The 15,894-nt window shown below is 59.3% G+C and overlaps 4 protein-coding genes across 4 annotated transcripts; 3 read left to right on the top strand and 1 right to left on the bottom strand.

The window, feature by feature from the left end:
• Positions 1 to 527: 527 nt before the first annotated feature.
• ANKRD2 (ankyrin repeat domain 2) lies at positions 528 to 2,688 on the top strand. The gene is made up of 9 exons (XM_042862959.1): positions 528 to 758; positions 1,004 to 1,117; positions 1,194 to 1,355; positions 1,468 to 1,575; positions 1,658 to 1,756; positions 1,931 to 2,029; positions 2,153 to 2,251; positions 2,333 to 2,431; positions 2,501 to 2,688. Exons 1-9 carry the CDS (start codon positions 639 to 641, stop codon positions 2,603 to 2,605), a joined length of 1,005 nt encoding a protein of 334 aa, XP_042718893.1. The 5' UTR covers positions 528 to 638; the 3' UTR covers positions 2,606 to 2,688.
• Positions 2,689 to 3,429: 741 nt separating this feature from the next.
• On the top strand, positions 3,430 to 5,902 carry HOGA1 (4-hydroxy-2-oxoglutarate aldolase 1). Its single transcript, XM_042862960.1, has 7 exons — positions 3,430 to 3,657; positions 3,959 to 4,087; positions 4,161 to 4,288; positions 4,395 to 4,529; positions 4,692 to 4,788; positions 4,910 to 5,043; positions 5,373 to 5,902. Exons 1-7 carry the CDS (start codon positions 3,450 to 3,452, stop codon positions 5,520 to 5,522), a joined length of 981 nt encoding a protein of 326 aa, XP_042718894.1. The 5' UTR covers positions 3,430 to 3,449; the 3' UTR covers positions 5,523 to 5,902.
• An 86-nt stretch (positions 5,903 to 5,988) lies between these two features.
• MORN4 (MORN repeat containing 4) lies at positions 5,989 to 8,497 on the bottom strand. The gene is made up of 5 exons (XM_042862964.1): positions 8,416 to 8,497; positions 7,971 to 8,068; positions 7,696 to 7,810; positions 7,475 to 7,584; positions 5,989 to 7,246 (listed from the first exon to the last, which is right to left on the bottom strand). The coding sequence occupies exons 2-5, from the start codon at positions 8,035 to 8,037 to the stop codon at positions 7,098 to 7,100; spliced, it is 441 nt and encodes a 146-aa protein (XP_042718898.1). The 5' UTR covers positions 8,038 to 8,068; positions 8,416 to 8,497; the 3' UTR covers positions 5,989 to 7,097.
• A 484-nt stretch (positions 8,498 to 8,981) lies between these two features.
• PI4K2A (phosphatidylinositol 4-kinase type 2 alpha) lies at positions 8,982 to 15,862 on the top strand. Its single transcript, XM_042862957.1, has 9 exons — positions 8,982 to 9,380; positions 11,787 to 11,987; positions 12,168 to 12,299; positions 12,374 to 12,527; positions 13,084 to 13,145; positions 13,323 to 13,422; positions 13,660 to 13,793; positions 14,075 to 14,134; positions 14,252 to 15,862. Exons 1-9 carry the CDS (start codon positions 8,982 to 8,984, stop codon positions 14,411 to 14,413), a joined length of 1,404 nt encoding a protein of 467 aa, XP_042718891.1. The 3' UTR covers positions 14,414 to 15,862.
• Positions 15,863 to 15,894: the final 32 nt, after the last annotated feature.

Raw genomic sequence — 15,894 nt, 5'->3', positions numbered from 1 at the left:
TTAACTGTCCCGGCACGAGGTGCGCTGCCCTCATCTTACAAATAGGGAAAGCAAAGCTTGGAGTGGCTGAGCAATGTTCCTGGCACTGGGAACAGCTGCAGTCTCTGTCTGCCGGCCCTGATGCCTGTGTGCATGCAGTAAGGAGACCAGGTGGCCATGGGGCTGTTCTGGATGCTCCGGACCTGAGGTCATCCTCCAAAGCAGCATGGAGCTGTCGCGAGCATCCTGACTGCCCAGGGTGGGTGGCATGTATTCAGGAACTACAGGGCTACCACATATCCTGGCACTGTTCCATCTAGGCTTTGGACCAGCTCTACAAGCCCTGCATGCCCCAGGTCCCTGTGCCCAGTACAGGGGTCCCAGGCAGCTAGGTGGGGAGGGGGTACAGGTTATTTTAAGAGCATGCAGGACATGAGCCAGAGGCACCAGAAAGCAGCAGGGTGAGCTCATGGCAAAGTTGCCCCAGTCATGTGGAGCAGGCACAGCTGTTGGCGCCCTTAGGCAGTGGGACGGAGGGGCTGGAGGCATAAAGCCTCACCGCCAGCGGAGCTGCTGGGGCCAGGAACTCTGTGCCTGCAGTGAGGAGAAGAGGCTCTATCTTGCGAGGGCACCCCAGTGGGGCTGAACACCAGGCAGACATGGAACTGGACGGGGAAAAAGGCAAGGAGCTGGAGGTGGAACAGATCACGGAGCTGGATGTAGAAAAAGCAAAGGAGCTCATTGACCAGAAGCTGGCAGAGGAGGAAGAGGAAGAGAAGGTGGGTTCTTGACTATCCTTGGGGATCCTGGCATAATGGCACATTCAGCCAGAAGGCTGAGGGCTACTGCAGGTATTGAATTCCCAGCTGGAGACACTCTGACAGCTGGCTTCTGAGCAGAGCAGGTGAGCAAGTGAGAGCCCAGGGGCTGCCAGGCATCCTGAAGACATGAGCAGTGCCTGGGGCTGGATGCTGGGCTGCTTGGTGTCCACCTAGAGCTCTGCAGCCCCCCCATGTCTCCACAGAGGCTGAAAGGTGATGGCCCACGCGAGCCACTGGCCGTGGAGCGGATGAGCACACCAGAGCTGGAGGAGGAGAAACGCCAAGGCCCCCGGAACCGCGGCATCGAGGCCATCAAGGTGGGGGCTGTACAGGGGAGTGGGATGCAGCAGGGCTCCCAGCTGGGGACCAACAACGTGCTGCATGTCCCCACAGGGCCAGGAGCGGGTGCGGAGAAGCTCGGTGGACCTGCGGCGGGAGATCATTGACGTGGGGAGCATTCAGCGGCTCATAGAGCTTCGCAAGCAGCGCCGCAAGCGCCGGGAGGAGCGGGCAGCCACCCCAGAGCCCACCCCACCGCCAGAGCCCCAGGAGATTGTATGTGCAGGGTGCGGGAAGGGGGCTGCAGCAGCTGGGGATCCCTCCTGGAGAAGCAGGGCACGGAGCCCCTGCTGTCCCCGTGCCCCAGCCCTGCCCCGTCCTGCCCCAGGAGGGTCCCGTGGAGCCAGAGGACTTCCTGCAAGCCGCCGTGCAGGGCAAGATCCGCGTCATTGAGAAGTTTCTGGCGGATGGTGGCCCCCCAGACACGTGTGATGAGGTAGTGCGGTGCCCCTGGGATGGGGCTGCTCTGGACCAGGGCATTAGAACCAACTGCCAAGACCATACCTCGGCCCCTCCAGTTCCACCGTACAGCCCTTCACCGCTCCTCGCTGGAGGGACACATGGACATCCTGCAGAAGCTGCTGGACAGTGGGGCCACTGTCGACTTCAGGGACCGGGTGAGGCTGAGTCCCTTCCTACACCTGAGCCACTGGGCATAATATGGAGTGGGGGGCCCCTAAGCAGAGCTGGGCTGTCCCCATCCCAGTAGCGACCATGAGCCAAGCTGTGCCAGCTCGGCCTGGGGATTGGCTGGGTGGTGGCGCTGCTGAGACACAGCTCTGTGTGCCCAGCTGGACAGCACCGCCGTGCACTGGGCCTGCCGGGGAGGGAACCTGGACGCCGTGAAGCTGCTTCAGGATCGGGGGGCAGACCTCAACATGAAGGACAAGGTGAGGCTGGGCATGGGGAAACGTCAGGAGCACGGGCAGGCCGTATGGAAACAGGGCTGTCCATATGCTGTGTTAGTGGGGAAAGGGTTCTGATCCATTCTGGTGTATGCTCCTCCCACCCAGCTGCTCAGCACCCCCCTCCACGTGGCCACCCGCACTGGACACCTCGATATTGTGGAGCACCTCATCCACTGTGGGGTGGACATCAACTCCCCAGACAGGGTGAGTGCAACATCCAGGTGCTCGCTGTCCCCATGTCCTCTTGGGGATGCGGTGCACAGAGCCAGGCTGCATCTCTTGCAGGAAGGTGACACAGCACTGCACGATGCCACACGGCTCAGCCGCTACAAGATCATTAAAATGCTGATCCTGCATGGGGCTGACATGATGGCCAGGAACTTGGTGAGTGGCGTGAAATGTGCTTATGCTATTGTCTGCCACCCTGATCTCAACCTCTGTCCCCTTTCACAGGCTGGTAAGACTCCGACGGACCTGGTGCAGCAGTGGCAGGTAGACACACGCCAGGCACTGGAGACCAAGGAACAGCCACAAGAAGAGACTGAGGTCCCAGCATGATGGCATTGGGCAGGGACCAGCACTGGGCTTGGCTCCAACGAACAAGATCCTGCTGAAACTCATCCGTGTCAATAAAACCAGCAAAGAGCAGAGTTTGGCTCCACTGGGGTGCACTGGGGCTGTGCCAGGGGAGCTGATGGGAGCAGGAGCTGGGTCATTGTGTTCTGTCTCCTAACACAGTGGTGTGGTGACACCATGGGGCTACCATGAGTGGTTTAGTGGGAGGGCTCCTTGTTGTGAGACACCCCAGCACTGTGTGCAGTGCTTCGCAATCCCACCTGGGCACACCTGTGGAGAAAAACTCCAATGAGGGATGTCCCTGAGCTGTGCTGTGCTGGCACTGGGGTCAGCTGGGAAGCAGCAGCCATTCCCTTGCCAGGCAGCCTGGGTGTCCAGGCTGGGTGGTGGCTTCTCTTTCATTGCTTGAGTCACCTGGAGAGGACACAGCAGCCACCCTGAAGGATGTGTCACTTCTGCTGAGCACCGTGTCCAGTGTTCACTGCCCACAAATGTTGTTACTCACCTTTTTACAGGAGACCCTACAACAACACCTAGAGCACATGAACCCTGCTTATAACCCTGGGACTCCCTGCAGTGCCCATTCCCCTCCTTAGCCCTACAAGTGCTGCATACCAGCTCTGAATGTGAAAACAAAGGGAACACACAGATGAAGTAGCTGGGGCTCATCCTGAGGAGTGTTGAACTCCTTCAGGATCCCAGAAGAGGAGAGCACTCACCCCTTGTCTCCCGCCCAGTGGGGCCGCAGCTCCCTCACGTGCCCTGTCAAACATTAACCCCTCTTGGCAAGGCAGGTGACAGAGGCTGACTGCAGGACACAGGCAGCATGGCGTTCAGCTCCCACCTCACCTCACCACTCCGGCCAGCCCTGGCAGCCCTGCACCGGGGGCTCAGCACTCCTCTGGGGCCACAGCCCAAGCTCAACCTCAGGGGCATCTTCCCACCCCTCACCACCCCCTTCTCACCCACGCAGGAAGTGGACTATGGCCAGCTGGAGGGGAACCTACGTCACTATGCCAGCATCCCCTTCCGAGGTAAGTGCTGCTGCCACCCAGGACCCCATCCAGCCTGTCCTTGAACGCCTCCAGGGATGGGGAGCCCATAGGTCCTCTGGGCAGCCTGTCTCCACAGGAGAGGTGCTCCTGGCCTCTGAGCATCCATGCAGAGCTGCAAGCTCGTGCACCTACCCTTTGCCCCTATACTCATGATTGCACCCACACTGTGAATGCTGCAGCATAGGATGTCTCTGACTGCCCAGGATGTACGGTGGGAGGAGACGGGCTGCAGGAAGAAGCTGCTGACAACAGGGATGCCCTCCCCATGCTTGCATTTCAGGGCTGGTAGTGCTGGGCTCCAGCGGGGAGTTCCCCCTGCTGGCACCCCGTGAGCGCCTGGAGCTGGTGAGTCGTGTACGCCGTGCTTTGCCCAGGGACCGCCTGCTGCTGGCAGGCTCAGGCTGCGAATGTGAGTGTGAGCTTGGGGAACAAAGGGGCCGTGTTCCCACGAGGTGTCCCTCACTTCGCTGCCACCTCTGCAGCCACGCGGGCCACCATCGAGCTGACGGGCAGCATGGCAGAGGCAGGGGCTGATGCTGCACTGGTCGTGACACCCTGCTACTACCGGGGAGCCATGAGCAGCGCTGCGCTGGTGCGGCATTACACTGAGGTGAGCTGCGCCCGGTGCCCACAGGCAGCCCCAGCTGGGATAGCAGGATGGAGGACACACCCCATGCATCCCCACCCTGCCCTCAGCTTGACTCTGCTGCCCACAGGTGGCCGAGGCATCGCCGGTCCCCGTGGTGCTCTACAGTGTGCCTGCCAACACCGGTCTGGAGCTGCCACTGGAGGCTGTGCTCACCCTGGCTAAGCACCCCAACATCATCGGCATCAAGGACAGTGGTGGGGATGTGAGTGAGGCACGGTTTTCCTGGGAGGGGAAATCCAGGGCTGGCCCCACTCGCAGTGTCACAGCCCTTCCCTGAACCCCAGAGGTTCCACAGGACCCCTGGGTTGCAGACCCTGGGTGGGGACAGGGTGATGCCCACCCCCTGGCATGTGTCTCTCCCCAGATCACTCGCATAGGGCTGATTGTCCACAAGACGCAGCAGGAGGATTTCCAGGTGCTGTCAGGGTCAGCTGGCTTCCTTCTGGCGAGCTATGCCGTAGGTATGTGCTGCTGCTTTACCAGGGGCACAAGTTGCTGGCATGAGAGCACTGCAGGGAGGCAAGGGGCAAAGGGTGGGTGCTGCATGCTGAGCTCACTGCCAACTTACTTGCATGTCCCCAGGTGCTTCTGGGGGGATCTGTGCCCTCGCCAACGTCCTGGGGGCTCCTCTGTGCCAGCTGGAGCACCTTTGCCGCGAGGGCCGCTGGCAGGAAGCCCGTGAGCTGCAGCAGCGACTCATTGAGCCCAATGCAGTGGTGAGTAGGCAGGACCCTGGGTGTTTTTAGGAAGCACAGGTGGGCTGGGGAGACGGAACAGTTGCAGGAACTGAGCCCAGGCTGGAAAAAGCAGGTGGGAAATGCCAGCTCTTCTGTGCCAGGAACAGCGCGTGCCTGGTGTAGGACACCTGCCTGACTGAGCATGAGGCTGGCAGGATATTTATAGGCAGTGATAGAGGAAGAGCTGCTTCTTCCCAGGGGCCCTGTCACACTGCAGGTTGGCTCCTGCTGTCCATCAGGGATTCTCCATTTGTGGGACCCAGCCCTGTCCCAGTGAATGCAGTGCATTGCTGCCCTGTCTCCTGCAGGTCACTCGCCGGTTTGGGATCCCAGGGCTGAAGAAGGCCATGGACTTGTTTGGCTACTACGGTGGTCCCTGCCGTGCACCCCTGGCACCACTAAGCCCAGCCCAGGTAGAGGAGCTGAGAGGCACCTTCAGCACCAATGGGTGGTTGTGAGCTCCTGAGCCATCCCTGCTGTGTAGGCAGCACCATCTGCCCCTGCTCCTTCCTGCGCCTGGAAACTGGGGACCACTGGGAGCTGAGGATGTGTTGGAGACAGTGGTATGTGGCCAGGAGGAAAACACTCATCTCACTCCTTCCTGCTGGACAGGGCTTGTGGAGGAAAAACCCAACACCTTAGTATGTCCCAGATTGGGCATGCACTGTCCATGCCAGACCCCTGGAAAACCCACTCTGGGCTCAGGCAGGAGCCCCCCATCCATGTGGGTACCTGCCTGAGGTACTACAGATTCCCACCATCCCTTGGGGTTTGGATGCCCCATGTTGACCCAGCCACCCTCCAGAGCACTATGAATAAACCTGCTGCCTCTCCTCTGCATCTGCTTTCGTGCCCGTGCAAGCAGCCTTCTGCCTGACCCTGGGGGCACAGGTTCCTGCTTCCCAGCAAGATGGACACAGCTCAGGCATTTGGCAACATGGTTTACTCCGCTGAGGCCCATACGGGCAGCAGCACAAGGCAGGGACACAGCAAGGCACAGGACCGGTGTGGGCAAAACCTTCAGGGAGGGCACAGTTGGGCTGAGAGGGATGCTAGGACCCCGTGCCCTGGTAAGCTGGACCATGCTGGGGGCAGAAGGCAGGTACACATGGGGAGAGATGAGGGATACAAGTGTGGAGCAAGATGGGGAGCTGCTTGCACCCTGTCTGCACCCTTATCATGCCCTTTTCCCTGCCCGCCCAGCCCAGTCCCCCTGCACCAGACTGGCACCTCATGCTGCCTTGCCTCAGTCCCTTGCCCCAATTTGGTCTGAGCCTGGCTCTTTCTCATCATCACTGCTGCCTTCACCCAGCTCCTTCTGGACACAGCATGAATGGGTCAGGCCAAGTGTCTCCTGGTCCCCATCAGTGAAGATGTCCCCAAGGCAGCAAAATGGGCTGGGTTGGCACAGTGATGAGAGAGACAGTTGATTGCTCTTTCTGTGATCCCAAAAGCATGGGGAATCATGTCACCCTTTCCAGTGGGCACAGCCACTGACCCAGTGTTGAGGGCACAGGCCATGGGGGTGCCCACATTGCCTGGCGACCTGGGCTGGAGAAGCAGGCCAGAGCTACCCCTCTGCAGGCACATGGTCCAGCCAGCTGCCCATTGCCTGCAGGCATAGGCACCCTAGGCAATGGGGCCAGGAGCCAGCCCCAACTCCTACTCCTCTGCTTGGTTCCAGCCATGCCATCCCTCAGTCCCACTGGCAGCTGCTTTGATGGGGTTGGGGCTAGAGTAGAGGCTCCTGGTGGAGGGGCGAGGACAGCAGTCAGAGGGAGAAGGCACCACGGTGGCCCCAGTAAGCACAGAGCCGCCCAGGGGCACTTGGGTGAAGGGCACAGGGGTCTCTTTGCCCCACCAGCACAGTTTGGCAAGGAGGTCTTCCCCATGCAGTGGAAGGACTCCCAGTCCTGCCAAGGTTGGGCAGCTGGCAAGGAAATGGGTGGCAGTGCCATGGCCCTGCCCTGGGCCAGCCAGTACCAGGGGGAGTTCCACTGCAGCGGGAGGGAGATGCAGGTGCCAGGGTGCCATCACGCTGTGAGGTTGTGAGCAGACTTGGAGGCAGTTTGTGCCCTCTGGATCACCGCCTGGCACTTCTCCCGCCGCAGCAGCTTGTTGTTCTCGAAGAAGCCCTCGTTGCGGGGAACCCCATGGGAGCCATCAGGGAATGTCAGGAGACCTGGGGAGGGAAGGGATGGGAGTCACAGGGTAAGGAGCAGCAGACACTGGGGCCAGGCATGGACAGATGGAGCAGGACACACCGAAAGGGGAGGACAACAGGGGCAGGGGTGGGCAGGACTTTGCTAAGCTGGGGCTGTGCTAGGCTTTGTTGTGCACAAAGCACCGGCTGCCCATCCTGCTGCTGTGTCAGCATGCCCCAAGCCAAGAGGAATCTTCAGGCACTCACCAAAGCCATACACACGACCGCCTTTGAACTCGCCCTCGAAGGTCATGTTGTCATAGCGGGTGAAGACACCAACACCACTAAATTTACCCTGCACAAACTCTCCCTCATACCTGCGTGAGACAGAGAGGGGCATCAAGGGACAGGAAGTCTGAGGGAATACATGGCAGGTGCTCACACCAGACCATCTGGGCTGCGCTCAGCACAGAGGGTGCTGTGCTCACCTGGAGCCGTCGGCAAAGCTGAGCACGCCACAACCATGGAAGAGCCCATTCTCAAAGTGCCCCACGTAGGCGGTGCCATCGGCAAACGTCAGCTGGCCGATACCGTGCCTGCGTCCTAGCAAGGGCAAAAGCAGGCAGCGATGGATGGAGAAATGCCAGGCCCTGCCCAGCACAGCTCCGGGTGAGGATGCTCAGGGCAGAGGGACGGCTCAGCCGCTGGGCCACACAAGCCTGGAGTCAGCCGTGCCACGCCACCCCACCCCACCCCAGCTCACCTTCCTTCCACTCGCCGCGGTACTCCTCCCCGCTGGAGTAGGTGAAGGAGCCTTTGGTGAGGGTCATGGCAGCAGCCTCGGGTGCGCTGGGCAAAAAGCTGCGAAGCAGAGATCCGGGCTGGCGGCGGGGCGCGGGCAGCAGCACAGAGCCACAGGCGCGGGCAGCCTCAGGCACGGCTCTGGGCGCAGCGCTGACCCCGGCCCCCGGCCCTGTCCCTGAAACCGCAGCCGCCGGGCTCAGGTTGCCGCCTGCCCCACCGTAGGGCGCGGAGCCACCTGAGCTGCTGGGGGTGGCGGGCCCGGGAAACGCGAGCGGGCAGCGCCGGCAGCACCCTTGCAGGGGTTGGAGGGCTCGCGGGGCTCCAGCTCCACGCGGAGCCGCACGGGCATCCCCCGGCTGCTGCTGCTGCAAGCAGAACGGCCCCGGCCCCGGCCCCGAGCTCACCTAGCTCCGCGCTCGTCGCGCTCCTCTCCTCCGCTCCCCACCGGGGTCCCGCCGAGGGGCGGTGGCGGCGCGGCCACCTCCCCTGCCGGCACCCCGCCCCGTCGGGCGGCGCTACACCGCTAGCGTCCATTCCCGCCTGCAGTTGGCCGTCTCCATGGAAACTGCTAGCATCGCGCCTTCTCATTGGTCAGCTGCGCTGCCGTGCCCTCATCTGCCGCCATCTTTGTGTGGGGCAAAGCCCGCACCCCGCCCTGCCGCCATCTTTGCGAAGGGCGGCGGCGGAGGCGGTGCTGTCGCTTCCTCAGCAGCCATCTTTGTGCGGGGCACCGGGCCTTCCCCACGGCGGCGGCGGAGGAAGCCCTTTGCTTCGCCCGGCCTCGTGCGGCTCCTCTCGAGGGCCGCGATAGCCCCCAGGCCCGCCCCAAGCACGGCCGTGGGATGGATGGCAGGCACGGTTCCCTCGGCAACCGGCGGGCGGGGCGGAGCAGCCAATGGGGCGCGGCGGCGCGGTGACGTCAGCCCGCCTCGCGACGTGACGCGACCGGAAGCGGCGGGCGGCGGGCGCGATGGACGAGACGAGCCCGCTGGTGTCGCCGGAGCGGGCGCAGGGCCCTGACTACGGGCTGCCGGGCGGTGCCGTGCGCACTCTCCCGCCCGTCGCCCCCCCGCAGCCCTCGCCGCCTCCTTCTCCCGGTGGCCGCGACCGCGAGCGGCAGCCGCTGCTGGAGCGTGGGGCGCGGGGCCCGGCGGCGGCGGCGGCGGCGCAGGCCCAGGCCCAAGCGGCCGCGGCGGCAGCGGCCCAGGCTCAGGCGGCGGCCGCGCAGCGGGAACGTAACGACTTCCCTGAGGACCCCGAGTTCGCCGAGGTGGTGCGGCGGGCCGAGCTGGCCAGCGAGCGCGGCATCTACCCTGAGCGCATCTCGCAGGGCTCTAGCGGCAGCTACTTCGTCAAGGACCCGCAAGGAGTGAGTCGTCACCTCTCCGGGCTGGGAGCTCACGGCGCTGAGCCGGGCGGTGCGGGGCTGTGCCCGTCGGGCATCCCTCCGTTTGAAATGCGTGGTCTGTTCCCCGGTTAAAGCTGCTTCCTCTTTCCCCGTGGCTGTTGCGTCCAAAAAGTGGTGAAACTTATGCTGTAGGATGGGAACGTTGACAGCTGGGCTGCCGGCGTTTGGCTAGTGAGACTGGAGCCTCGAGGTGTAATTGGTTCCCTGAGGTCTGCTTGGCTGCGGCATTCCCATGCCATTGCCCAGATGTGAGTGCAGCACGAGGTAGCTCATCTTGTGACCTGTGGTGCTGGCTTGGTTACTCAAGCATTTGCTGCTTCCTCTGACTCTTGCCTAGTGCATGCTAGGATCCTTCCTCAGAATCAGGACTGGGCTTTCCTGTCCATGTTGTGCCTGTTTTTCTGTCTCAGGTGACACGTGGCTACAGCAAGCTTTTACAGGCATGTCCTGGTTGAGCTGACTGGATACAGGGCAATACAAACTTCTTTCTGTTGCAGTGTGTTCTCACTTCTGCTTCCTTCTGTTGCCTAATGTGAGCCTTGGTGTTGCTAGCAGGGACTGAAGACCAGAGGTGACCTGGTTGTATGGAAGGGAGGCCAGAGCTCGGTGAGGGATGCATTCAAGGAGTTGAAGTCCATGTTTTGCTGGCTGTGTCACCTGGCAGGTTCCTTGGATTGCTCTGCCATGAGTGAATAGGGTGCATCTGTGGTTCCTGTGACTCACTGCTCAAGATCACTAAAGCCTCCTTGCTGCTAAGGAGATGCAGTGCTTCAGTGAGCAGGTTGGAGACACGGTGAAGACACCAGGGGAAACTCTAGTTTCCCTATGGGCTGCTGGAAGCTCGAGTTGTTCCAGGCAGGACTTAATTCAGTGTGCTTCCCCTGGTCCTCGGGGGCGGTGGCTGTGTCTTTGTTGCTGGCCTGGCATCCCCTGGCCTGGCACCAGGCAGATCTGTCTTCTCCACAGCACACTTCTTGGAATAAGTTGCTGCCAATGCTGCTCCCAAGTCACAGCACTGAGAGGGCAGGCTGTGCTGCCAGGCTCTGATCTCTGATCCAGGGCTGTCCTTGCCCTGCCAGCCATTGCTCTACTGTGTTTGCTCCACACAGCAGCCTGCTCCTCGCTGCCAGAGCTCCCAGCAAACCTTTAGCAGGCTCAAATCCAAGAACAAGTTGGCATGTTTTCTGTGCTTCTTATGGGGCTGGTGAGGGGATTGCCCTCCTGCCTGTTTACTTGGCCTTTGCCAGCTCAGAGGAGGGGGTTTCTTTGTGACCTAGAGATGCCTGAAGTGCTTCCATTCCCTCAAGCATTCCTCTTCCTGGTCGACAAAGTTTTGCTCCCTGGTCTGGCTCCCGGCTCCTGATTCACAGTGGGATTGTGCTGAGTTTTCCCTGCTGGTGTACTGGGACGTGTATTGTGCTCCCACCCTGTGGCAGAAGCTTGGCTTTGGGAAATGCCACCCGCTCAGGCTGTGCTGGCTCTGGCTCTTCTCGGTCAGTCTGCTGAGTCATTCTGGAGTGGGGTTGTGAGCCTGAAGCCTGCTGCACAAAGCCCTGTGCTGCTTGGACCAGGGCAGTTGGCCTCACTCCTGCCCTGGGCCTTTGTCTCAGCTGTGTGGTTTGACAAAGCAGACAGTGTGGATCCTAGTAAATGGTCCTTAAGCACATCTCCCCTCCCCCACAGCATCGCTCTTCAGGCCTCACAGTTTTAGTTTTAGTTTCCTCTGAAGTCCTTCAGCCTTCCTTGCTGTTTAGGTCCCATTTTCTCTGGTCCATTTGGGATCAGGTCCAATTGATGAATTTTGGAGTCAAGATAGGAATCTTTATCCCCTTCTGCTCTTTCGCATGGAGGAAATGAGTAGCCACAAGCAGTAGCTCTCCCCCCACCATCCAAAGGTCGATGGGATAAGGCTAGAATATTTACCAGGGACAGTGTCATCAGCACTCTCCTATGGTATGTGTAAAGTTGTGAATGAGTACGAAGGTCTTGGGATACAGGAGTTGTGCAGGGACCAGAGAGGGAGGTGCCTGAAGAAAACCTAGGATGAGAGAAGAGTGCCTACCGTAACTCAGGTTGCAGATCTCTTGGCAGAGGAGAATCCTGAGGGTGTCATTTTGTCTCCACTTGCTCTGGACCTTGCAGTGAGTGGCAACAGCTGTCCCCAGACTCTTTCCCACCCAAGGAGGTATCTCATAGATCTGGGGGTGGTCATTGGCAGAAAGCAGCAGGGAAAGACAGCAGAGTTGGGTGCTGTGGGAGGGTGAACTTGATTGAGACTGTGCTGTTATGGCAGAGCCGCAGGCTGGCTCAGGGGTGAGTGCCCTGGCTCTGCCAAGCACTGAGTATCAGCTTTCCTCTTGCTCACAGAAAATTATTGGTGTCTTCAAACCCAAGAATGAGGAGCCGTACGGGCATCTGAACCCCAAGTGGACCAAGTGGCTGCAGAAGTTGTGCTGCCCGTGCTGCTTTGGGAGAGACTGCCTTGTTCTGAACCAGGGCTACCTATCAGAGGCAGGTGCCAGCCTGGTGGACCAGAAACTGGAACTCAACATTGTTCCCCGCACAAAGGTGAGGAGGCACAGTCACCTGAGGGTGAGGAGTGCTGAGGAGGCTTCCACATGCTCCTGCCCGTGCCATGGGGATCCTTGTACAGAGCAGAGCTGTGGGAGATCTATGCCCTACTGATAAAACAAAGAACTGTGACAGCTGACAGATGCACTTGCTGACTTCTGTACTCCTATACCCCAGGTGGTATATCTGGCCAGTGAGACCTTTAACTACAGTGCCATTGACAGAGTGAAGTCCCGAGGAAAGAGACTAGCCCTGGAGAAGGTCCCGAAAGTGGGTCAGCGCTTCAACCGCATTGGCCTGCCTCCCAAGGTAGGGCTGCCAGCCCCGCGTGCCTGTCGCTGCTCCTCTGTGGTCCTCCATAACACAGTCTCTCCTTGCCTCAGGTGGGCTCCTTCCAGCTATTTGTGGAAGGTTACAAGGACGCTGACTACTGGCTGCGGCGCTTTGAGGCTGAGCCACTCCCTGAGAACACCAACCGGCAGCTTCTGCTGCAGTTTGAGCGGCTGGTGGTGCTGGACTACATCATCAGGAACACAGGTAGGGCTGGCTGCCTGCTCCTTTGTATTTCGCCAGCTAGAGAGCAGGCAGAGATTTGGCTTCCCTTCCTGGAACCCAAAACTCCTATCAACAATGCGTGGTTGACAGATGACACTGTCTCTGGGTGGAGTGTAGCTGCTGTCACTACTGACCTGGGGACTGGAAACCAGCCTGGGGTCCATCCAGTTGCAATGGTGAATGTTTGCCGGGTGCAAAGATCCAGGAATGCTGAGAGATCCAGCCTCTGGTTGTGCCACAGAATCCTATCTCAGGCTGGGTTTCCAAGTCTGTTCCAGCTTGAAATGTGTTTGGGTTGGACTCCAAAGCTTGCAGGCTGACTTCTCTCTTGAGAGCTGGGGTTATGTGGATCTCTTTAGTCTCCAGACCTAGATATGTGGGGATTTATATGACTTACTAGGCCTGCAGCAAGCTTGAGGGCTCTGGGGTAGAGCTGAGGCCTTGAAGTGTGTGTAACTTGAATTGCTACTATGTCAGAGAAGTAATCCTACCCAGCACAGGCCCTCACGCTGATACAGCTGTTTTTCTTTCCTTGCAGATCGGGGCAACGACAACTGGCTCATCAAATATGACTGTCCCCTGGACAGCGCAGGCGTACGGGTGAGCAGCTCGTGGGCAGGGGCTTCATGGGTTTGTCTGCTTCTACAAGCTGGCTGGCAGGCTGGGATTTCCCAGTTGTCTTGGGTTTTTGAGCCTGATCTTGTTTGCTGGGAGTGGCAAACAGACTGCTTCTGTTGGGGAGGGCTCCCTTGTGACTAGTGCTCCACTTCCTTCCAGGACAGTGACTGGGTGGTTGTGAAAGAGCCCATCATCAAGCTTGCTGCTATAGATAATGGTTTGGCCTTTCCTTTGAAGCATCCGGACTCCTGGAGAGCATGTGAGTCCCTTACACTGTGTTGAGGTACTCTGCAGTGCTGAGCAGCTCTGTGCTGTCTGTCCTGGGGCGTGTTCCTGGAGGGCTAGAAGAGGCAGTAGCTAGGGCTGCCACTCTGCAAAAACCTTCTAGCTGCGTGGACAGCTCTGCCTCAGTGGCTGTAGGAAGTGTATGCTGCACCCAAGGCCATGTGGCATCTTTCCCTTCCCTAGCTCTAATATCTCATGCTTCCTCCTGCAGATCCCTTCTACTGGGCATGGTTACCACAGGCCAAAATCCCCTTTTCACAAGAGATCAAAGACCTAATTCTTCCCAAGATCTCGGACCCCAACTTTGTCAAAGATCTGGAGGAAGATCTGTATGAGCTCTTCAAGGTGAACTAGGGTGGGGCTGAGGGTGGCTTGGGAAGAACAAAAACAGGGTGGTCTTGGGGCTTCTTTGTCAAAGCTATGTGGATAGAAAGATGGGCTACTCGTGGTGTTTCTGAGCTGGAACATAGAAGGGCTATTCCTCTACCAGGAGCTAAAGATACAGTTTGGGGAGAAGCGGGAATCTCGTGGGACAAGAAGAGAGAGGCTTGCTTGGAAAACAAGCATCTCTTGAATAGCGTGGGTCAGAGAGTAGATACCAATGCATTGTTTGCTCTCTCTTGCAGAAGGACCCTGGCTTTGACAGGGGACAGTTTCACAAGCAGATTGCTGTCATGAGAGGCCAGGTAAGGCAAAGAATGAGGTGACAGAGCCTTGTTTTGTCTGGCTGTCGGGGAACGGTGCTGGGATGCCAGCTCTCTTCATCCACTGGGACAGCTCAAGCTTTGCTCTGTGTTGTACAGATACTGAACCTGACACAGGCACTGAAAGATGGGAAGAGCCCTCTGCACCTGGTTCAGATGCCACCTGTGATTGTAGAAACAGCTCGTTCCCACCAGCGCACTGCCAGCGAGTCCTACACGCAGAGCTTCCAGAGCCGGAAGCCTTTCTTCACCTGGTGGTAGCTGTGGGAGCTGCAGGCAGGCCTTGGCTGTCTTGGACTGGCACTGCGAGAGGAGCTGAGCTGCTCCAGCGGCTGGGATTTGATGCTCTGGGTAAAGTGAGCAGGTTGTGGCTGGAGGAGCCTGCAGCTGGAGTGGAGGAAGCCAGGTGGGTTGGGCATTGTCCCTCTCCAGCTCCCTTGGAGCTCTGTGGTGTGTGTACAGCCCTGCCGAGGAAGGAGCTCAGCAGGAGGCATGGGAAGCAGTTGGGACCCTGCCTGTGCCTCCCTTCCTCGGCCTGCATGCGGTTCTGAGCACACCTGACCAGGCTCCCCAGGCCAGGATCCGTCCAGCTCTTTGCACCAGCTGCCAGCCTTCCTCTTCCCTGCTGCTGGCCCCAGGGCTGGGAAGGGCTGGAGGGTGGTGGTTCTGCCTTCCGCTTCCCCAAAGGCATGCTATACTCCTCCTCACTTTCTCTCTTCTGCCCCAACCCTGTGCAAGCTGCTTTCCTCAGGGGGAGTTCCTGCTGCCTGCTGGTGCAGTGGGGACCATAATGAACGGCTGTTCTCTGGCTGGGGGCTTGAGGAGGGAATGTAAGGAGAACTCTACTCTTGCCTGCTCCCTAGGGCAGGCTTGAATGCAGTTTGACACTAAAGGAAGAGGTGCTGCCTTATCCTGGTTCAGAGGAGGTGGCTCTCGGAGGTGCTGTAGAGAGGGTTGGAGGTACAAGTGGCCTCTGGCCCTCCATTCCTATGGTCCATCCATCCTGCAGGTCACTGCAGCTGCTCTTGCTTGGCTTTTGCCCCTGGGCTCAGTAAGGTTTCTGGCTGCTGTGCAGCCAGCATTGGGCCAGCCAGCACAGCTCCAGCTTTGCGTGTGTGTCTGGGGTCCTTTCTTACGGGAAAGGGGGCTGCTGGGGACAGGGAATGGTGGGAGGAGCTCTTCCTGCTGGTGGGAGTCATGCGAGAACTGGTGTACTGGAAGCACACGAGGGCTGGTGCAAGCTCCTGGCTGCCCCAGTGCTGCTAACCTTGTGGGCCGGATGTGAGTGGGTGAGGCAGTTAGTGCTCCCTCTCCTCCAAAGCTGCTGAGCTGTCTTGTATAAAATGGTACTAGGGCTGCTGCCTGCATCTGCTTGCCTTGAGCTGTGACTTTCCCTGTGGGGGGGAAAGCTGGGGTTGGGTCTCATTGTCTTGTTTTCCCAGCCCTGGGGGTTGGGAGGGAAGTGAAAGCTGGGACTGTGCTGCTTGGGGCTGTGAGGGGAGGGCAGCTCACTCATCTCCTACTTGCACAAGGGGCTCTGCAGTGGCTGTCCTGAGGGTGCTGAAAGCACAGGGGTGTAGAAGTGAGACCTCAGCTCCCAGACCTGGCTACATCTCTGACTGACCCCAAATGTACTGTTCTAATGCACTGTAGAAATGTATGTAATGTATTTAAACCATGCAACTGTCTGAAAAACAGAGCTGCAGTTCACCTGGCCTCCTTATTGTCTCAGCAGAATTCTA

The sequence above is a fragment of the Lagopus leucura genome, unplaced genomic scaffold (assembly GCF_019238085.1).
Source record: "Lagopus leucura isolate 7727_CA_CO unplaced genomic scaffold, USGS_WTPT01 Super-Scaffold_739, whole genome shotgun sequence".
NCBI classification, from domain to species: domain Eukaryota; kingdom Metazoa; phylum Chordata; class Aves; order Galliformes; family Phasianidae; genus Lagopus; species Lagopus leucura.
This window is presented reverse-complemented; position numbering and strand designations above follow the sequence as displayed.